Source organism: Phycodurus eques, chromosome 15 (assembly GCF_024500275.1).
Source record: "Phycodurus eques isolate BA_2022a chromosome 15, UOR_Pequ_1.1, whole genome shotgun sequence".
Classification (NCBI taxonomy): domain Eukaryota; kingdom Metazoa; phylum Chordata; class Actinopteri; order Syngnathiformes; family Syngnathidae; genus Phycodurus; species Phycodurus eques.
The window spans coordinates 7,901,067-7,922,625 of record NC_084539.1 but is presented as its reverse complement, the minus strand read 5'-3'; the positions used below and the strand labels follow the sequence as shown (position 1 = coordinate 7,922,625).

At 39.6% G+C, this 21,559-nt stretch overlaps 1 protein-coding gene across 1 annotated transcript in view; it reads left to right on the top strand.

The window, feature by feature from the left end:
- brinp1 (bone morphogenetic protein/retinoic acid inducible neural-specific 1) overlaps positions 1-18,710 on the top strand; it is a 173,471-nt gene extending 154,761 nt beyond the window's left edge. The window contains exons 7-8 of the mRNA XM_061699284.1: positions 943-1,165; positions 13,536-18,710. Of these exons, the coding sequence (XP_061555268.1) occupies positions 943-1,165; positions 13,536-14,670 (1,358 nt within the window). The 3' untranslated portion in view covers positions 14,671-18,710. The remainder of the gene's footprint in view (positions 1-942; positions 1,166-13,535) is intronic.
- Positions 18,711-21,559: the final 2,849 nt, after the last annotated feature.

Sequence of the window (21,559 nt, the reverse complement as noted above, 5' to 3'; positions counted from 1 at the left end):
CATGTCAGAAAAGCACAATCATTAAACAAAACATGCAAAGAAAATAATGAGATGGTACTTGTTCAGTCATCAGTCAGATTTAAAAAACAATAATATTTCACAAGGGTATGTGTCAGGGTATGTAAATTTATGAGCACAACTGTACATATCAGCAGTCAGATGTATTTGTTTAGTTCTGTGTTACTTGACAATAATAATAATATAATGATACAACTAGGGAGGCTACTTAAATATATATCACAATAAATAGACACTAGATGATCTTCCAGACCTCTGGTTCAAGATATTTTCTCGATCTGGACCTTTCAAAATTTTGGTTGAATAACCCTGACTTATATGAACAACTAAACAAAACAAAAAAAGACGTAATGCTTTTCAGAAAAGCGGACAAATAGAATTAGCATGTGACTCCCTCCTCTCATTTGTACTCACATTTTTTGGCACTGCGTAGCCACTCCCATTGCACATGCACACCGGTAGCACTGCCTGGCTTACTGCTCCTGTCCTGTCTTATCCTGTACTGCTTCATCCTGTCCGGTCCTATCACATCCAATCCCGTCACGCCCATTTCTTACAGGGTGTAGCACTGCCTTCCCAGCTAACATATACAGTAGATAAAAGCCAACTCCGATATACCATAATGCAGTTATTGTCTTATTAAGCTGTTTCTCTGTGTCTGTCCCCTCTCAAACCTCGTTCTGTCTGATTGCATTTCCAATAAATGTTCACCTCAACACAAACTGCAACAGAGAGAGTAGGATTACTCTTTTTCAATTTACAGTATTTCTTGTATGAAATTGTATTCATAAAATCTGATCAAACCGAAGATTGAAGAGCTTCCTTGCTAGAGTCCATTGTAACAAACTAATCAACCAACAAATCGACTAACAGAACTCAATAAACTGACGTAGCTTTTTCCCGTGCCTCTCTGTGTTTTTACAGATGAGTTCAAGTCCTTCCTGAAGAGGCTGCCCTCCACTCACTTCCTGCCCATCAACAGCGTACACTTGCTGTGGGGCAGCGACTGGGACCTGCAGGCTCGCTACAGGCTGCTCCAGGGCTCCCTAGAGGTCCAGCGGCTCAAGATCCAGCGCACTGCCCGCAAGCTCTTTGGCCTCAGCATCCGCTGTCACCACAATCCCAACCACCAGATGCCTCGGGAGAGGTGGGTAGAAATACAATCTTGACAGAACGCGCCCAACTCTTCATGCTCCATAAATATGACGTAACGAGGCAGTTACTTATTTTAGAGGAAAAATGTCCACGGTTTTTATTTTGATAGCCACTGCTCCAAGCGTGTGCGCTTTAAAAGGACGTCATCCATTATAGATATCAAGTTATGGCTGCGTTGTTTGTGTCCATCACGTCGACTTAGTTCTGAGTGTTGCACATGCCTACTTCGCTTGTGTAGTTTCACGTCGCCATCTATAAAAGCAAATGCAGCTCTGGGAGTGTTCTGTAAAGGTCATTGCACACATCTACCACCACCTCCCTGCTCTTGCAGCTTGAGAGCCTCGCCTACACAGGTGCGCCACCGCCTGACATGATGGCAAATAACCAGAAATATGAAACGGTGTGCTGTGATGACGGTGTCACCATACAAGTGGAACGTGATTAAATATTAATTTAAGCACATCAAAAATGAGCACTGTCACTAGTACCGCTACTGCAAGTAAGAGTTGGCTTGTGAAGTGTTAGCAAACATAGCGTGCGCCTGCCCTTCATGTAGCTTGTTTCAAGAGTACAGTATTTCTTCATTTGATGCATTTTCAAATATCCAGCAGATACAGTTTATGTAATGCCATCCCATGTGTGAGACCTCGTATTAATAGTTCTATTGCAATACACCTGTGTTTACTTGCATTGTTGGTCCATCTGTTGTTTTTATGTTGGTAGTGTTACCTTGGGAAGATACGTGTGGGTTAGTGACATTATGGTGAGAAGCCACACATTGATGACGATGATTATTACTACTTTATATTTTTACACTTTTATGTGTGCATTTTTATGTTTTCAGATATATTTTTGCTCTTGCTCTTTCATGTAGTTTGGTAATTTTATTATTTTATTACTGAACTTACATTGGCGGCACGGTGGACGACCGGTTAGCCGATCAGCCTCACAGTTCTGAGGACCGGGGTTCAAATCCCAGCCCCGTCTGTGTGGAGTTTGCATGTTCTCCCCGTGCCTGGCTTACTATGACATTCACAAGTCTCAGGAAACTCCATGCTCCATGTTTTAGAGCCAGCCTCAGATTTCAAAGAGTCACTCGTCTTTTGTGGTTGCGCACAAATTCCCAGGTTATGCACAGTTGGGTGTATCAGAAGTCTGGATGGGAGAATGCGTGTAGATGAAAGGTGCACAAGCAAGGCGTTTAAAAAAAAAAAAAAAAGACTTTCGCGAATTGGAGAATGTGGGCCTTCGTCAGTCAGTCAGTCAGTTAGTTCGTTTGTGAGTTAGTTTGACCTGAAATCGTTTTAAAACGTGTAAACGCCGGGTTTTTTTTGGGATAATCAAAATGTTTCTTTTTTTGTTTACATTTTTAGGTGAAAACTTTACTGTGGAAACGGCCCTTCAGTTGGTTACTTGCTTCATATAGATTTAGATGATCACCATTAAGTAAATGTTTTGAGTTTTGGTTTCTTGCTGCTGCCCATTTTTTGTGTGACAGGTTTTTACCATTTTCAGGTGCAAGCGTTCCATTACTCTGATTTTCGCTATTCGCTGCAGGGCTTGGTCCCTAGCATATGGCTAATTTGTTAACTCCTATGAGTTAGTAAGTCACTAAGGTTGGTAGTTCTTCTGTTTTTAAAGTTCTGTCATGTTTGTGTGTTTAAAAAAAAGATCCCTCGCACCAACAGGGAGTTGCCTCTTCTCTTGGCAGCTGATCAGTGGATGAGGGAATTGTAGCTGAAGATCTGTAAAGTGGTTCCAAGGTGTGTGCACTGCCCACCACCACCATAGCACCACCTCCAGGAGGCCTTGGAGCACGTCTTATACATGTGAGCCAGGCCGCGGCGGCAGCAGATGATGACGATGATGATGTTAAAAGCATCTCGCCAGGTCGACAACAGGCACCACGGGGCCAATCCCCAGTGCAGACCATTCATACATCAGAAACCACAATGGGGCTGGATGCTGCCATCCAGCTGCCACTTTTGCACACTCTCACTCTGAGAGCTGCTGTGAGAATTCTGTTCAGTGGCGCCTCCTGCGGATTCCTCCACAATCCTCCGAGCTCCCCAAATGTGGAACCACGACCCGTGCCCATCCATTGCCTCCCCAGCGAGTTTGCAACACACTTTAAGGGGATAAACAAAAACATGCGGAACGGTCCAAGAAGGCTTTACTGTAAAGGTTCTGCTGACTAGCAAAAATATTATTGGCAAAAGATGCAATGATTCACGTTAGCAAACTAAAGAAGGACAAATATACTGTATATGTTAGTTGTGGAAAACAGCATGTGAATAAATTTCAGATGAGACACTGACAATGGTGAACATTGCGTGCATTTTGTAACCTCTTATTGATGTTAGGTCAATGCTAAATGGTTACATTTGAGTCTAATAATAAGAGCACCGAGAACATCGACTATTGATTTCGATTCATTTTTTACTTTTTAATATTTAAAAAATACATATGACTTGGGGGAATATCTTTGAATATTCCGAATGCCTCTGTCAATGTTGTTTTAAGGAAAAACTGGCCGATGGTTGAATGCGACTGAACTGGACAATCATGAAAAAATTACAGTCGGCGATTCACACCCACACCGGTCACAAGACGATTGACCCTCACACACATAAGCAACTGTGCAACGGAAAACAGAACCCTGGTGTTCCTATTAGCAAACAACATTTTGAGCCGCCAGATATATCCATCCATCCATTTTCTGTACCGCTTATCCTCACTAGGGTCACGGGCATGCTGGAGCCTATCCCAGCTATCTTCGGGGAGAGGCGGGGTAGACCCTGAACTAGTCGCCAGCCAATCGCATGGCACATATAAACAAACAACCGTTCGCACTCACATTCACGCCTACGGGAAATTTAGAGTCTTGCACCTACCATGCATGTTTTTGGGATGTGGGAGGAAACCAGAGTACCCGGAGAAAACCCACACAGGCACGGGAAGAACATGCAAGCTCCACACAGGCGGAGCCGGCATTTGAACACACTCCTCAGAACTGTGTCTCAATTGCTTCAAGACACCATTAATTGGGAATCAATTCCACATACACAGCCTAATTTTTTAAAGATCAATTACTCGATGATCATGCCCACCCATCCATAATTTGTAATATCATTCATTCGGTAATATCATTTCTAGTTTGGACCGGCATATACAGTACATTTTGTCTACAGTTTGTAAATTATTAATAGCTACCTGGTCGCATTACTCCCAGGACATTTATCTCCACTATACATTAGCTTTACTTATTCATGTTCAAAACCTGACATGTATGGAATAGGAACGAGCCCTGCATTGAAGTAGAATATATTCATTAAGTGTTAATGACACAGATGGCCTCTAATTGCTATGACACTGGTGCTCGGATGGCATGGAGCGGTAACCTCTGCCCGAGAAGAATACATATTGAAAATGATCTTTTACTTAAAAATGGCTTAAATAAGCTTTTTCTTGACCCTCCTGTTACATTTGTTTAGTACAGTATGTCAAAAATGTTAATAGGTTAATGTGACCAAAAACAATTAAAAAATGTAAAAAACATAAACAGCCAATATTTAGTTCAACTACATTTTTCATATTACAGAAACAAACATGTAATAATAATAATAATAATGCAGTATATTTGAGCTATTATTTATATATTATGATATTTAAATACCATTATTAATGAAAAGTGTGTAATATTTATGTCCGGTATTTATATTTACTACATTTATTTTTAGCTATTCATATTCTGCTGTCTCCAGCCAAGTCAACATTGCAAATGAGAATCTTTTCTCGACTGCCTTACCTGGATAAATAAAGTTCAATGAAATAAATCAAAATAAATGTACTGTATCAATAAGTATTTGCCTTAAAACACCCTTCATTTTTTCATTGAGAGTGTCAATGAGGGACCTTAACAAAGTCAAATGATTTTCACCTTCATTAAATGCACTTTTGCTAATTTCCTCTATATAATATAGCACTTGCCATTAACTTTCCCTAGTAAGCCATGACAATGACTGAACAATTGAAAGAATCCCCACACACAATTAATCTCTTTTATACAAAACAGTCTGATGTTAATATTTAAAATAATAACTGTAAATTGAGGATTTGTTTTATTTATTTTTTTCTGCTCCTGTGACTATGCTCTCTTTGGGAGGAATTTATGACGCATTTAATCTGAGCTCATTTAACTTTGAAGCCCCGCGCACACGCTAAGTATTCTCACTGGAAATAAACTACGTCTATTCCACTTGATTGTTTTTTTGATTTCCTGCGGTAAATCTAAGCAAGCTAGATGATGCAGCGACAGCAATTTATCTCCGTATTTCAACCTAATAATGAGATGAAATTATTATTTCAAAATTTTAAAAAAGTTTCTCTGCCTTTCATATGTCTATTAGTTAATGTGTGTCAGTTCCTGTGGAGTGTTCTACTTCGAAAATAAAGCTCTTAATTTATGTAAATTACAGACTGTTAAACTGATAAAGTTCTTTCAAATCATAGCTTTTTTTTCTCCTCCGATTACTTGCGCATATTTTATACTCGGGTAATAGCAGAATAGCAGACACACTTTGGTCCTGCAGACCAGGAATGTGACATGTCTGCAGTATTAGAAAGAAGAAATAAAAACTAAATATTATCACCATTGTATCCTTCAGAACAGGACAAAGTAGACAACATGAGCCGGGGGTGGGGGGGGCAAACCACAACAACAAAACACAGCACAAGTCACGAGTTGCCTGGAGCAAGAGGATGTGATCAGATACATTAGGGTGACCAGTAATTGGGTTGTGTCCGGACAGGTCCACTCTTGTGAATAGTTCATTATGTCAATCTGCTTTTTTTTTTTAAGGTGAATGTTCACTGACAGAGACCTAAACTATCAGGTAAATAGATATGTCTGCTTTAGTGCATGGTGTGACTGAAATTGGCTGACATGGCTGGCTGAATTCAGCTCGGCTAAAGACAAATCAGGGGAACAACATCATATCACAGTATGTTATGGAGACACCTGGCAACTGTTTTCAACTGGGAAACGCATATGTCTCCTTTGAAGGTATTAATTGTATTCATCCATTGCTTTGTATTTCCTATACAAAGAAATGTTGTAATTTGTTTTGTTTATGGACAAATGTTGGCTAATTGGCAAAATGTATTTTGTGGGAAACTTTGAAAAGTTATTTGAGTTAATGGTGATTGTTTGATTATGTTAAAAGGTAATGAAAAATTTGAACTGGAACTTCAAATGTTATCTACTCACACCAAAACAGGCAATAGGTTGCACACTGGATCATAACAGACCCCCAAAGCTTTATGTATTTGTTGTGCACGACATAGCAGACCCTTCCATTCACTGCGCTTGAGTCCAATTTTTTCTCTCTCACCACGAGTGCTGGTTCAGAGCGAAAGAAAAATCATAAAATGGTTATCAGAATGATTGACTGTTTTGGGGGTTCTGTCATTCCTAACTGCCGTACATGGTGAGCTCAGAATAGCAAGCATATCGCTCCCATCTCCTGTCGCTAATTGGAGTGATGCTGTGCCCTGTCATGGCACCATTATGCAAATCAGCTGCTTAAGAGTTTCATGCAAATGCACAATTAGTATGAAAATAGAAAGACACACGCATGCTTACGTGAATATTCAACCTGCTGTCTGCTAATTAGCATTATTTTTTTGGGGTGCCATTTCTAATACAAATCAACAAGTGTGCGACTCGAATCAGTACACAACTGCTGGTCAAATAAGGGCGACATTATTAACGCCTCAAGGACAATCTGTTCTAACAGTCCCACTCTATCTGTCAACACCAGATACCTGGCGCAACAACTGTGTGGTTTTGGCCAAAGTATTGCCTGGAGCTTTGTTTTTTTTCCTCCCCCCTCCCCCAATTACAGATAAACATACAGCCAGGGCAAGTAGCCTGAGAGTTTGAGTCTGCCCAGACCCAAAATGATAATGATGACGATATGATAATATGAATATTTTCCAAGGCAACGCATTTTCACATCGTTAATTTGAATGTGCTTTGAGCTTGTGCCGAGAACAGTCCCAAGTAAAAACCAACAGAGCAAAGAAGCCAAAAATCACAGACCAAAACAAGATTATTATTCAAATTGGACCTGCAACATTCAGTTGAGCCATGAGGAAGAATGCAATAAAATGTCATATACATTAATACCGTTCCTGTGATAAGAACCCATTACAATATTTCCAATCTAGTTGGATTTTCCAAAATATAGTATCCTTTTCAGGACTATGCTGATGACAGACATGATTGAATATTATTCGACAAGGCAAGATCAATTTATTTATATTTCATTCACAAAGTATCAATGTGCTTTACATGTTTAAAAGCATTTAAAAACGAAGAGCAAAAGACATTTAAAAACAAAATTAAAATTATTAAAAATATATAGTGCAAGAAAGATAATTTAAAAATGGAAATACTCTAAAATCCTCAATCATAAGCACGAGGAAACATTTTACACACATTTTAAACTGAACTTAAAAACGTATATTATAACTGAAGGGGAGAAATTGTGTGATTGCTGACATTATGTGCATCAAAACATATTATTTACAGATCTGAACTCAATAAGTGAGGGATGTAAGTAAAGTTTATATTAAATTAGTTAACCTTTCACAAAAAGATCAAATGGGATGAGCAATGATGCAGCAGATACCATGGCATTTCCCGAGTCCAATTAGATTGCCCTGATTTCATTGTTATACTATATTTGTGTAATACGGTATTGACGTTGTCCAATAAAAAAAATATATATATACATATACCCCCATGTTTTGTGTTTTATTTTGTTTCTTTTTTGTAAAAAAAAAAAAAAAAAAAAATTCGATAAAAGGAAAAAAAAATCCTAACCCAATATTTCAGATCGCATGTTGGTTGTTTTTGGATAAAGATTTGACCAAAATTATTGTAGTTCAAAGTACACATCTCACATTTCGGTAAATATTTAATACAATCTTTTCATGGGACAACACTCAAAAATTGGCCCCTTGCTACAATGTATAGTAATCAGTGTACCGCTTGTATGACAGTATAAATTTACTATCTCCTCAAAATAACTCAACACACAGCCATTGTTCGAACTGCTGGCAAAAAGAGTACAACACTTATTTAAATGTCCAACTTGTATGTCCAAATCTTATGTGTGGCCACTATTATTTCCTAGCACTGCCTTGACCCTCTTGGGCATGGACTTCACCAGAACTCCAAGACGAAATCACGGAGCTTCCTGTTCATTGTAGTCTGGTTTAGTCAGTGTAGTGTTCTTAAGAATGAGTCTTGTTTTTCTTATTCACTTTATTTACCAATCAGCACACAGGTAAGATCTATTCGACATGAAGCTACATTTTTCTTGGTGTCCTTTTCTTCTTTTAGTGTTCTGACTAAGATACCACAGTTGGATAAAATTGTGTCGATAAAACAAGATGATAAACTTGTGTTCCTTTTTTAAATTAATACCTCAGCACGGTGGACGACTGCTAAGAGCGTCTGCCTCACAGTTCTGAGGTCCCGGGTTCAATCCCCGCCCCCACCTGTGTGGAGTTTGCATGTTCTCCCCGTGCCTGAGTGGGTTTTCTCTGTGCACTCCGGTTTCCTCCCACATCCCAAAGACATGCGTGGTAGGTTAATTGACGACTCTAAATTGCCCGTAGGTGTAAATGTGAGTGCGAATGGTTGTTTGTTTATATGTGCCCTGCGATTGGCTGGCAACCAGTTCAGGGTTTACCCCGCCTCCTGCCTGATGATAGCCGGGATAGGCTCCAGCACTCCCGCGACCCTAGTGAGGATAAGCGGCTCAGGAAATGGATGGATGGATGGATAATTAATACCTTGTTTTTGATACACGTTCTCCAGAAAGGCCAGGTTTAACCTGAAATCTATTTTTATTTGTGTTTTATCTATTTTTATTTGTGTTTGAAATAGCCTCACTAGAAATGTTTGTAGACAAGAATATGCAGTTTCCTGCTATATGCACAATGTGAATTTAAGAAAAAATACTGTTATATAAAAGAGGAAACCAATTGGTCGTACATTATTAAATCAAATGTCAAATTTTCTCTAGTGTATTGATTGCTCTTTAACCAAACAAAAATATATATTTATCTGATTACTTAATTATTCAATAGAATTATCAGTAGGATACTCGATTCCTAATTGCAGCATTACTGGAGGCAAATTCTCATTTGTGACAGGTCTGTTTAATGTAACTTTAGAAATAAAGTGAGAAAAACTCATTCATAGCATAGCATTTTTATAGAATAACTGAAAATGTAATATTGTTGAGTTTTGAAGGGGCAAAAAAACACGCACACACACACCCTTGACGATCGGCTTTGAAGGTGCAAAAATTGGGATCAGCCCTCTAGGTTTCTCATAAAGGTTCAATGCACTTTATCAAATTTATTTTGATAAAATAATATGGATTTTAAAATATATTAAATGTACAGCGGCTGAAGTAAGTATTTAATACGTCACCATTTTTATCATTGAATATATTGCCAAAGGTGCCCTTGACATGAAAATTTCACCAGATGTTGGGAACAACCCAAGTAATCTATCCATACAAAGAAAGTAGAACAAATAAGCTCAGAAACATGTCAAAGCTCGTTTAAAGTTTGCTGAACGACATTTGGACAATCGAGTTAAATACTGGGAGAATATAGTCTGGTCGGATGAGAGCAAAATTGAACTCTTTGGGTGTCATAATGCACACCACGTTTGGAGAAGAAATGGCACTGCACATAATTCTGAAAACATCCAACCAACAGTGAAGTTCGGAGGTGGGAACATGATGGTGTGGGGGTGCTTTCAGCAAATGGTGCTGGTAAACTTCACCTTATTGAAGGAAGGATGGATGGGCAAATGTACCGAGACATTCTTGACAAAGAACTGCTGCCATCTAACAGGATGAAGAAAATGAAACGAGGGTGACATTTCAACGAAGATAATGATCCAAAACATACTGCCAAGAAAACTCTCAATTGGTTTCAAAGTAAAAAAAATAAAGCTGCGACAAGGCCCCAGCCAATCACCTGACTTGAATCCATCCAATAAAAAAATCTATGGAAAGAACTGAAACTCAAGGTCCATAAAAGATGCCCACAGAACCTTGAAGATTTGAAGACTGCTTGTGTGGAGGAATGGGCCAAAATCACACCAGAGCAATGCATGCGACTATTTTCCCAATACAAGAGGCATCTTGAAACTGTCACTGCAAACAAAGACTTTTGTACAAAGTATTAAATAAATACCAGTTGGCGTGTTCAATACTTTTTCCTTGCGTCATTTCACATTATTACACACAACTTAATTTCTGAGCTTATTGGCTTTACTTTCTTTGTATGTGTGGATTACTTGGGTTGTTCCCAACATCTGGTGAAATTTTCAGGTCAATTGCACCTTTGGAAGTATATTTAGTGAGAAAAAAAGGTGACGTGTTAAATACTTATTTCAGTCACTGTATAAATATTATATATATTAAATAGTGTATATGTAAATAACATATTCCTTAAATGTATTGTTACTTTGTTGTTAAAATGACTTGAAAGGACTCGAAACTCAAAATGTAGGACTTGACATGGGACATGCCTGTCTCGATTTGGGACTTGACTCAGGACTTGCAGGTAAAGACTGACACTTATTTGTGACCTGCAAAGCAAGGACTTGGTCCCATCTGTGATCTATATTTCATTTATGAGCTAGAAGTGTTTTTTTTAGAAAAATATTTCCTGTAATTATGAGTTTATTATTGCATTAGCGTAGGTTAGCGATGGACTATGGCCTGTTCTTTTTTCAAATTTGGGTTATGTTTCCACCCACCATATTTTTTGTGTACCTTTCAGATTAGATCATCGAGGAAAGTCATTGTACGTTGATTTGACCCGGGTTCAAGAGTAGGAATTCTGACTCGGAGCAATGTTTGAATGTAGTTTTCCTCGTCATAGTCAGCCATTTTAAATTTCCCTGTCTTCTTGAACACAGCCTGCATTTTAGTGCTCCCTAAACCGAGACATCACAGATCTAAAGTTAGCTAGCTGAGTGTGCTTCCATTGTCCTACATAGGTGACGCGTTCAAACTCATTAGGGTAGATAGCTCGAGTTGAGTTTTGTGGTCTTCTAACAATGCAATGTCATTCATCATAGTTAGTACTCGAGTTCATTAACATGTCACGCTAACCTTAACCAACTCTCCTCTTCAGAGGAAAAAATAAAAAAATCTGAATTCATTTCCTATAGTCAGAAACGAAGTTCCAATACTGTCAAGATGACAGGGAAAGATGCCTGCAGGGAAGTGGAGACAAGCTAAGAATAGCAAGTGATACCTTCCACCTGAGGGAAATAACCAAACTCCTCCCGCTTGTAAAAGGGAAAAGAACGTCCTACTCTCTCATCTCTTTCACATTGAGTTTCCGCAAAATTGGTGCCTCAGAGACAAGACAGGCTAAATTTGTCCCGGGTTTGAGTCATTTTGGCCTTTTACAACCACCACAAAAGTCATAACTCTCGCCATTATCCCTCCATAAATAATTAACCTCATAAATGCACAATTTATTCCAATCCACACAGAAAATCCAACAGATGAAGTGTCTTGCAAAAATATTAAGACTTATTTTTTTTAGTAACTACAGTCACATTTAACATTATTTAATCACCAGGTTATTGAGCCAGAACACTGCCATTAGGTTTTGGTATTGAGAATACATTTTGGCATTGTGGACAAAGATGTACGTATTTACACTGAAACAAGTATTGGCACTTAAAAGGTTCCCATAATAAAGCGCTGGTAAAATATGTTGGTGGGCAATTTTATGTGTGTCTGTATATATATATATATACATATATATATATATATATATATATATATATATATATATATATATATATATATATATATATATATATATATATATATTCCTTATTTCAATTCCGGTTCCAAACGATTCTCGATTCCAATTCTTTTAGGGGGGTGGGTCATAAAAGTTTACATGGTTTAAATAATGGGTGTCCAAATAATGCACATCCATTTTCTTAGCAGCCCATAGACTAAAATGAACATTTGACTTGGGGTTCATTATAACCAGTATCAACGTCAAACCTATGAACTAAAAGGCAATGGTGTGTGGAACTAACCCAACTTAATATTCATTAATTAATGTTTCAGCTAAAAGTTAAATATAGCATTGTTTAAATTGTTATTTGGGACTGTTTTATCAAATCTAATGGTTTATATGTGCAAGTTTTAACTTGACTTACTGTTTTAAGCTTGGAGCCTTTTCTTTTGAAGGCTATGCACCGGAACTCAGTATTTTGGCATGAAAAGTAACGTCACAAGGCACCGTAGATTATTTTTTATTTTTTTAATGCATGAAACCAAATGCTATAAAACGCTGATTCCTTTCCCTACCCACCAATGAGGCTCAAGGTTAGTGTTTGTGATACTGTGAGACAACGTTTATGTGAATTTTGTCCCAATTCATTGTGATGTGAAGTTGCTACGGTGAAGTTTTAGCTCAATGTTAGGCTTTTTTTTTTTTTATGTCATCAGTGCTTATGTTGGTTTGAAGACTGAAACGCTAAAAGCCATCAGTGCAAAAGTGGAATCAACCGTTTACGTTGCTAGCTGTCTAAATGTTGGCGTAGAAATATTTTATTGTTTCACTCACCCAATTGACTGAGAGTTGACTTCACTGAAGCTCTGTGCGGTTTAGACTGAATGGGCTAGGCTGCTGTGCGGCTGGTGTGACGTACGAAATAACTATAGCATGGCGACTTTAAATGCAGCAGGGTGGGAGTAACGAGTCTCACACGCCGTTCCCCTTTCACACCCTTGTTACAGCTTTTGACTCCAGGTTGTCCTCAGTTTACGAAGGCCAAAAGGTAACCGACTAAAACATAATTTTGCTGGTACTTGACGTGTTCTTAAGTCACTGCGCAAATTAGTCCATTACGCCATGTTCGTAACCTCAAAACCACCTATGTCTGGACCGTCGTAAACTGACATTGTTCATGAATAGATTGTAGTCACCCATAAAGCAAATCATTTCAACAGCCCCATTACACTGCCTTCCCAACAAATTGGGCAAACCGGTGCATCAGAGGCATAATGGTTGAGCTTGTCAAGCTGAGACTGTGACACATTTCACCTTTGAAACTAGGTTGGAAAGTGGCAAATTTGTTGGTCTACTTCAATCCCTTATCCCGCATCAATACCAAACACACAGGCTAAGTTGACCGGTGGGAAAGGGGCAAAAGCTTCATTGGCCATTATGTCATTTGTCTTGTCAAGATGTTAAACCTTCATATTTTTCTTGTCTTTTCCGACCAGGTCTGTGATGCAGTGGCTCAACCGGGTCCAGTCCTTCCTCTACTGCAACGAGAACGGCTTTTGGGGAACCTTCCTGGAAAGCCAGCGAACATGTGTGTGCCATACGGGTGTCACCCTGTGCCAACGACCTATCCCTTGCATCATCGGGGGCAACAACAGCTGCGCCATGTGCAGCTTGGCCAACATCTCACAGTGTGGCTCGTGCAACAAGGGCTACAAGTTGTACCGTGGCCGCTGCGAGCCCCAAAACGTGGACTCGGAGCGGAGCGAGCAGTTCATCAGTTTCGAAACTGACCTGGACTTTCAGGACCTGGAACTAAAGTACCTGCTGCAGAAAATGGACTCGCGTCTGTACATCCACACGACGTTCATCAGCAACGAGATCCGCCTGGAGACTTTCTTTGACCCACGGTGGCGTAAGCGCATGTCCCTGACACTCAAAAGTAACAAAAACCGCATGGACTACCTCCACATGATCATCGGTCTGTCCATGAAGATCTGCCAGATGCGGAACAGCAGCATCGACCCCATGTTCTTCGTCTACGTCAACCCGTTCAGCGGCAGCCACTCGGAAGGCTGGAGCATGCCCTTCGGTGAACACGGTTACCCCCGCTGGCAAAAGGTGCGCCTGCAGAACTCCCAGTGCTTCAACTGGACCCTTTTGCTGGGCAACCGCTGGAAGACCTTCTTCGAGACCGTGCACATCTACTTAAGGAGCCGAGCCAAGATCCCCACCGGCCTCCGCAACGACACGGGTCCCGTCGATCTGGCAGACCCCAACAAGCGGCAGATCTACATCAAAATATCCGACATCCAGGTGTTCGGCTACAGCCTGCGCTTCAACGCCGACCTGCTCCGCAGCGCCGTGCAACAGGTGAACCAGTCGTACACACAGGGAAGTCAATTCTACTCATCGTCGTCCGTCATGCTCCTGTTGCTGGACATACGGGATCGGATTAACCGCCTTGCCCCTCCGTCTGCGCCCGGCAAACCCCAGCTGGACCTCTTTTCCTGTATGCTAAAGCATCGGCTGAAGCTGAACAACAGTGAGATGATCCGGGTCAATCACGCCTTGGACATGTACAGCACAGAGATACTAAAACAATCAGATCACCTGACTGCAAAACTGTGTTGATCGCTTTAAAACGTCAACATAAGAACGGAAAACGATACTGAAACACCCCCGCAAATGAACTGAACATATGGGGTGGGCTCTTGTTTCATTTTTTCTTTTGCCTTTTTTTCCTTTTTGGACCTTTTCTGCCTTTTTGATGTAACTCAAACTTTGTAAGCATACTTCGTACAAAGGGGGGAAAGGTGGAAAAGGCATCACTGAAAGGAAGAATTTAACCAGAAGTAATATAAAAGGACTGTAACATATCTGTCCAAGCATGTCTGTCACTCCCTCAAAGAACTTTAATGTCAGAGAGAGAGAGATTAAAAAAAATACTCATGATGAAGAGGCCTTGACTGGAACGTTGTATCTGAAACTGCCATTCTTCTTTACCTGCGAAATTAAAAAACACAAAAAACATTTTTCACAAAAAAATGAATCAATCAAGCGGGCAGACCAGATATCCTTCCATTTCTGCTAACATGCAAAGTTCAAATGTTTATATTCACCCTAAAGATTTAAAAAGAGCCCTATAGCGTGTAACGTAGCCAACAAATTTATTATCGAGTCTTTATTACTTTTCCAACCCTCAGCGAGTCGGTGAGTTATGAAGCACTCGGTCATCATTCTGACATGCAAGGCACATGCAGCAGGACGCTAATGGATTGTCATGTCAAATAACAAAAAGCCAGCTGTTTATATATATATATATATATATATATATATATATATATATATATATATATACATACAGTATACAGTGTATGTGTGTGTCTGTGTGTGGGCGTGTATATGTGTGTGTGTGTGTGTAATTTGACGCATAACCTTTTTCTTTGTGTTTTCAGTTTGAATTTCTTTTTTGTTCTTGTGGATTCACAAGGCACTACCTTTAGTACAGCGTGAGTGCAACATCGTCGTGGATTTAACGCTAATTTTGTACTGCTTTTGCGTAAAACAGACAAACAAACAAAACGAAAAAAAATGCAAAAATGTTGTGACAGCTGGTTTGTGGAGCTTTTTCTAGGGCACCAAAATGTTAGCGTTCATCATTCAGGCACATTGACGAAAAGCCATAAACGCCCCCACCCCATCCACCCCTAACTGGAATAATGGCTCAAGCCCATTTCATTTTACACATACTAGAGGATGTTTCGCTTCCTTCTTAGTTGATTTTAGATAAAAGCACAGCAAACAGTATGTTGGCGAGCCATTGAATTTCTATGTTGCGCTGCGAAAATGACAAATATTCAAATCTAAAATATTAACATATTTCTATCTGGAATCCTTTTACTATCATCTGTTTTGTTTTGTTTTTTCTATTGAAACATACACCTATACAGTGTATATATTTTTTTTTTCTTAGTTATCCCAGATGACTATGTATATAATCCCATTTGTTGAAATCAGCGTTTGTCTCACGTCTTTGCGGGTAAAGCCTGTTGACCTGGTGTCTTTATTATTCTATTGGCACACAAAAAAAATATATGACCCCAGCTGAGTTGCAGAGCAAATCCCTTGAGATTTAACTTGTGTTTTGGTTATCTTGCTATATATTGCCGCTTTACTGTTTAGTGTGACACTAAGTCTTGTGGAGATTGCAGAGGCACATATTCCATCCATCCATTAATCCATCCATTTTCTGCTGGAGCCCATCCCAGCTGTCATCGGGGAGGAGGCGGGGTACACCCTGAACTGGTTGCCAGCCAATCGCAAGGGCACATAGAAAACAAACAACCATTCGCACTCACGGGCAATTTAGAGTCTCCAATTAATGCATGTTTTTGGGATGTGGGAGGAAACCGGAGTGCCCGGCGAAAACCCACGCAGGCACGAGGAGAACATGCAAACTCCACACAGGCGGGGCCGGGGATTGAACCCCGGTTCTCAGAACTGTGAGGCTGACGCTCTAACCAGTCGCCCACCGTGCCGCCGAGGCACATATTCAATACCTGAATTTGCAGTTTTTAATCAACCAATTTTTTTTCTTTTCAATTTCTGTCGCAATTTACAGTACTTAAGTATATTATGGAAAATTGACCTTTTAATTGCTTGTACACACAGGTGAGTCTCTAGAGTGCCTGTCCACTCGTCAAGTGTGAAATTACACAACCACGTAAATCTTTTGTGAGCTAGTTCTAAAATTTTCAGATTTTTTGCAGAATTTACATAATCCGGCCTCCACACCAATTTTCTCCGCCCATGATTTAGCAGGGAGACTGAGCGAAGCACAAACACGAATGTTCGACTAAGTTGTCGACAGGGAGATATTTGTGTGGGGATCTGCTAACTCTCTGACACGTTTATTGGGCGTCTTGGTGATGATGAAGTGCTGCCTCCATGACTGAAATTACAATCGATCTTTATGGGGGCTTACCTGTGCTCCGCAGTTTGGACTCGCTTTTTTAGATTGGGGCTCAATAAGGAGCTCTGCCTCTAGTCGTCACGGTAATGAAAGCCACACTCGCCGTTAGCCCCACAGTCGAGGGGGTCGGGCTGGTCAAATCTAATTTCAAATCTTATTTCAGTAAGGCTACAAACAACAAAAAATGAACATATGAAAAAATTCTTGATCCTTGGGCTATTTTTGACAAAAGCCTGTCACAGACCTAAAGACACGTTGTAACTGTTTTTAAATTGTAAAGAAAAAAAAAAAAAAAACATTATATGTCTCCATCAACTTCAACTTGTACTCTCTCAATGATTTACTTTGTGTTTTTTGTTGATATTGTGTGTGATTTACTGAATTGCAAAATTCCATTTATGTGACTCGGTTATCATTTCAAGTGGTAAACCTTGTATAAGTTTCATTGTCAAAATTAAAAATACAAAGCTGTTACAAAAAAAGGTTCTACCCCCAAAAAAAAAAAAACACTTTAAGTGCCATTTTATCGTATTACTTTATTACGCTCAGCTACGGATTTTCAGCTTAATAGCTTGCTAATATGGACATGGTAGAACGTGGCATAACATCCGCAGTACAGCGTTGCATGCTAACATTTATTGTCTTCTGTATTGTATATTACTTAAAAGTTGACTTTCCAGACACTGAAAGCCGACACCTTTTATGTTAATTAATACGATGGTCTACGTGATTTTCACTTTTGTTTGGCTCTTGTGTTCAACCACTTATTTTTCTCTCTTTTTTTTATTGCGAGGTCCACGGGCGTCTTTGGGGTTTGCTATTCCTGAAACTTTGCCTGACTGCCTCATGTGATTTGACTTCAAAACAGGAGATGCGCCAAATAGTCTCCGATTCGTTGGCATAAGTTTGGACAATTCCTAAGAAATGCTATCACATAATTCTTGTATTTAAATCTCCTCTTAAGGAGTGTTTGCTGTTTTTTAAACAACAAACATCAAATTTTGTTCCCAATTACACACTATAGATTTTAAAGTCATATCCCTATTGCGGTAATATAAATTAGGCCCCGTGTATTAGCACAAAGGGAGGGGGGGGGGGGGTCCTCATCTGGTCTATGACACTATGAGACTGTTTTTACATTATCAGGACCATTTTTACATTTGTTTACTTTTGTTGTTGAGCCACTGCAAGGTCCATAAAACAAGCATGTTTTTGGTGTTTATTTTGTTCTATATATCACAAACTGACAGAGTAAAGCCATTCCTATAAGGATTCGATTACAGCCGCTCACACTAGCCTGTGTTAAAAATATAGCTATTTTTCACATTTATAAGGGGTCATTCGTTATGTTTATGGCGAGTGATGTGCAGAAATTCAAACAATATCAAAGGGATAATCCTAATCTACCAAATATATTATGAGTGATAAACTGTATTTTTTAATTTTGAGCCCAGTCAAAACCAGTTTGTGAATGTTCCACTACTTGCGATGTATACAGTTGAACTAAATTAACGGCAGTCATTTACGTATCCCGCATCATGCTATGTAGTGTTGCTTATATGTATCCATTAAATGTGTCCTAAGAAGAATTTTGCACCTAATATCTTGCCAATGTAATGTTTTTTCCCCCCCCTGTTCTGTTGAGGTCATGATAGCAGCTTCTTTCAATGAATGTTTCATATTATAATCTATTTCTCATTAAAAGGCTATATTTAATAATAATTGGCACACTTGTCTTATTTTTCATCTTCCTTTTTAGAGCGAGTTTGCCCAAACATGCAGTTCAAAATACTAAATAAAAAAATAATAATGATAATAATAATAACCTTTACAGGTGAACTTAATTTGACGTTTTCTAAACTTTTGACAGCAGACATCCAACTGTTTAATGTTCCAATATTCAATATTGCATTTGGCATTTATTGTTAAGATACGACCCAGTCTACCCATGAGTGACGCAGAGACCAGAGGCGGTCCTGGACCGAATGGCGCCCTGTGCGACGGCCGTTGATATCACCGTCAGACAACGCCCCTGGCAGAGATCATACTTCATGCATGTGATACATTTCGCCTTGACTATTGTAATGTGTTGCTTTCTGGTCTTCATATGTCTTGTATTAAAAACGTCGCAGTTAGTACAAAATGCTGTAGTACGACTTTTGACTAAGATCAGAAGGTTTGATTATATCACCCCTGTACTGGCCCACTGCGTCCCAGTCCACCTGCGATGTGATTGCAACTGACCCATAAAATATTAGATGCCTTAGCACTTTCCTATCTTGATGACTTGAGGGTACCGTATGTTACATCCCAAGCCTTACACTCACAATATGCTGGTGTTTTAGTGGCTTTGAGTGCTTAAAAGAAATCAGCGCGTTCTAGAGTATTCTTTATTGGGGCTCAAGAACTCGGAATGCCCTGCCCTCAGAAATCAGAGCAGCTACTGCTGTAGAAACATTCAAATCTCAATTTAAGACCTTCCTACACTTTTGCATTCAGTTAAACTACACCTGGTCTGCAACTATTCTATCGCCCTGTCTTGTCCCCTGACATCTGGATTTTGGCCTGTTTTACTGCCACTTCTCTTCTCTTCTCCCTCCCCTCTCATGTGAAGACCTGGTGGCAAAGAGCGAAGTGAGGCTTTCACCATAGCTACGCGGGATTATGCATCGATCCAACAGGAGTGGCCCTGGGGAAGGTCAATTCATTGGAGGCGTCTACCTGCGGCACTTAATATCATCAAATGGGACTGTTATGCTGTTTAAACTAATATTGAATCATATGAAAATGCAGTTAATGTTGTCCACTCATCATCCTTTGCAGCCTGGTTCCTCTGTCTGTTCCCTTCTCAATGTTTCTTTCTTTTCCCCAAAAAAGGTTTTCTGGGAATTCCTCCTTGCCCAGAAGAGGTGAACGGTGGGATTGTGAAGCCCCTTGAAACTCTATTGTGATTAAGCGTTACAGTATAGTAAGGGATTATTAGTATATGGATAAACATGATTTGATTTGAGTGGAGGAATCAATCTAGTAGTTAAGAAGTTATTTTTTATTTTATTATTTTATATAAAAAACACACTTCACGGAGACTCACATCCAATTTGAGCTGGAAGAATGAGAAAGTGAGAAAAGTGCCTTTGAAGACAACCTATTGTGCTTAAGCGTTTGAGCACGCCACTTTGAGTGGGCCATCAGTCCAGCTTGTGCCTTCAACGAGCCCCTTTACTTCCTCCCCCTGAAAACCTTTGAAAACGAAAGAAAGTATTCAATTTGATTGGCCAACATCTGGAACCCTTGTTATTTGTTACAATGTCTTTAAAAATGTTACTATTGATAAGAGTAAAGGCCTTTAATATTAATAAGAGTAAAGGCCCAACCAAGCTAATTGACCAGCTATTGTTATCCAAGCACCTCAAGTAGAGCTTTAATCAATCATTCCCTTTTCTACTCCCATTGATCCATTCGACTGTATCTTGGTTTATTCGGTTGCATGCTGTGTGCGTCATCCACTTAAGATAAATAAACACCTTTCACCTCCCCTTTTCACATCAGGAAAAAGAATGGGAGGTTGTTCTAAACTGTTTTTCCATGTTGTCCCTCTCATGGAGGCCATGCCCCAATTAGTTGCCGAGTGTGTCATCCACTAAAGCAGTATGTCAAACTCAAGGCCCGGGGGCCAGATCCGGCCCATCACGTCATTTTATGTGGTCCACGAAAGAAACTAATGTGTGTTGAGACTTCATGTTTCTTGCTAAAATACCAAAATTGCAAATGTTCTTCACGTTTAATAACGTTGAGACATTGCAAGCATTTTTTAAACCAATCCCCCTTTTAAAATGAATTGAATAATAGTAGAACAACTTTTTACTGACTTCTGATTTCAAAACAAGTTATCCATCAATTTGATGTGTTTATGTAATAATATGAGGCCATCATACATTTCTGAGTTCACAGTCATAACGGATCGCCGGGGGCAACCATAATTACGATGTAGCCCGTGACAAAGATGAGTTTGACACCGCTGCTTGAAGATAAATAGATGCTTCACCTCAAGCAAATTTTCATCAATCGCTCCATTTAAAAAAAAATAAAATAAATTGTTGGTTCCAAGGGGCTCGTGGATAAAGGGGCTTGTTTCCCCCCCCTCGAATTGAGACAGTGCCCTATTTAGTCACGGGGTGACTAGGGTAGTTGTGTTCAATGCCAGTTTCCATGGCCATGCCCCAATGAGTTTCCACATCAGAAAAGAGGTAGGTGTTCTGAGCTCTTGTTTTCATGTTAATAATTTGATAAACGGCGGCGGGATCCGCTTAAGTTAAATGAATGCCTCCCTCAAATAGACATTTCCCTTATCTTGTCAGGGGGGAAAAAATTCGTAATTGTTTTTAACTCCTGTCCCCATGTCACCCCTCAAATAGAATCTAAGGCCTAATTATTTACCGGGAGCATTATACACTTAACATAAATAAAGAAATGTCTCCCATTTTAAAATCAGCGGGGAAAAAACAGGTAGTTTTTTCTGCAATTGTGTTTCCATGCTATCCCTAACAT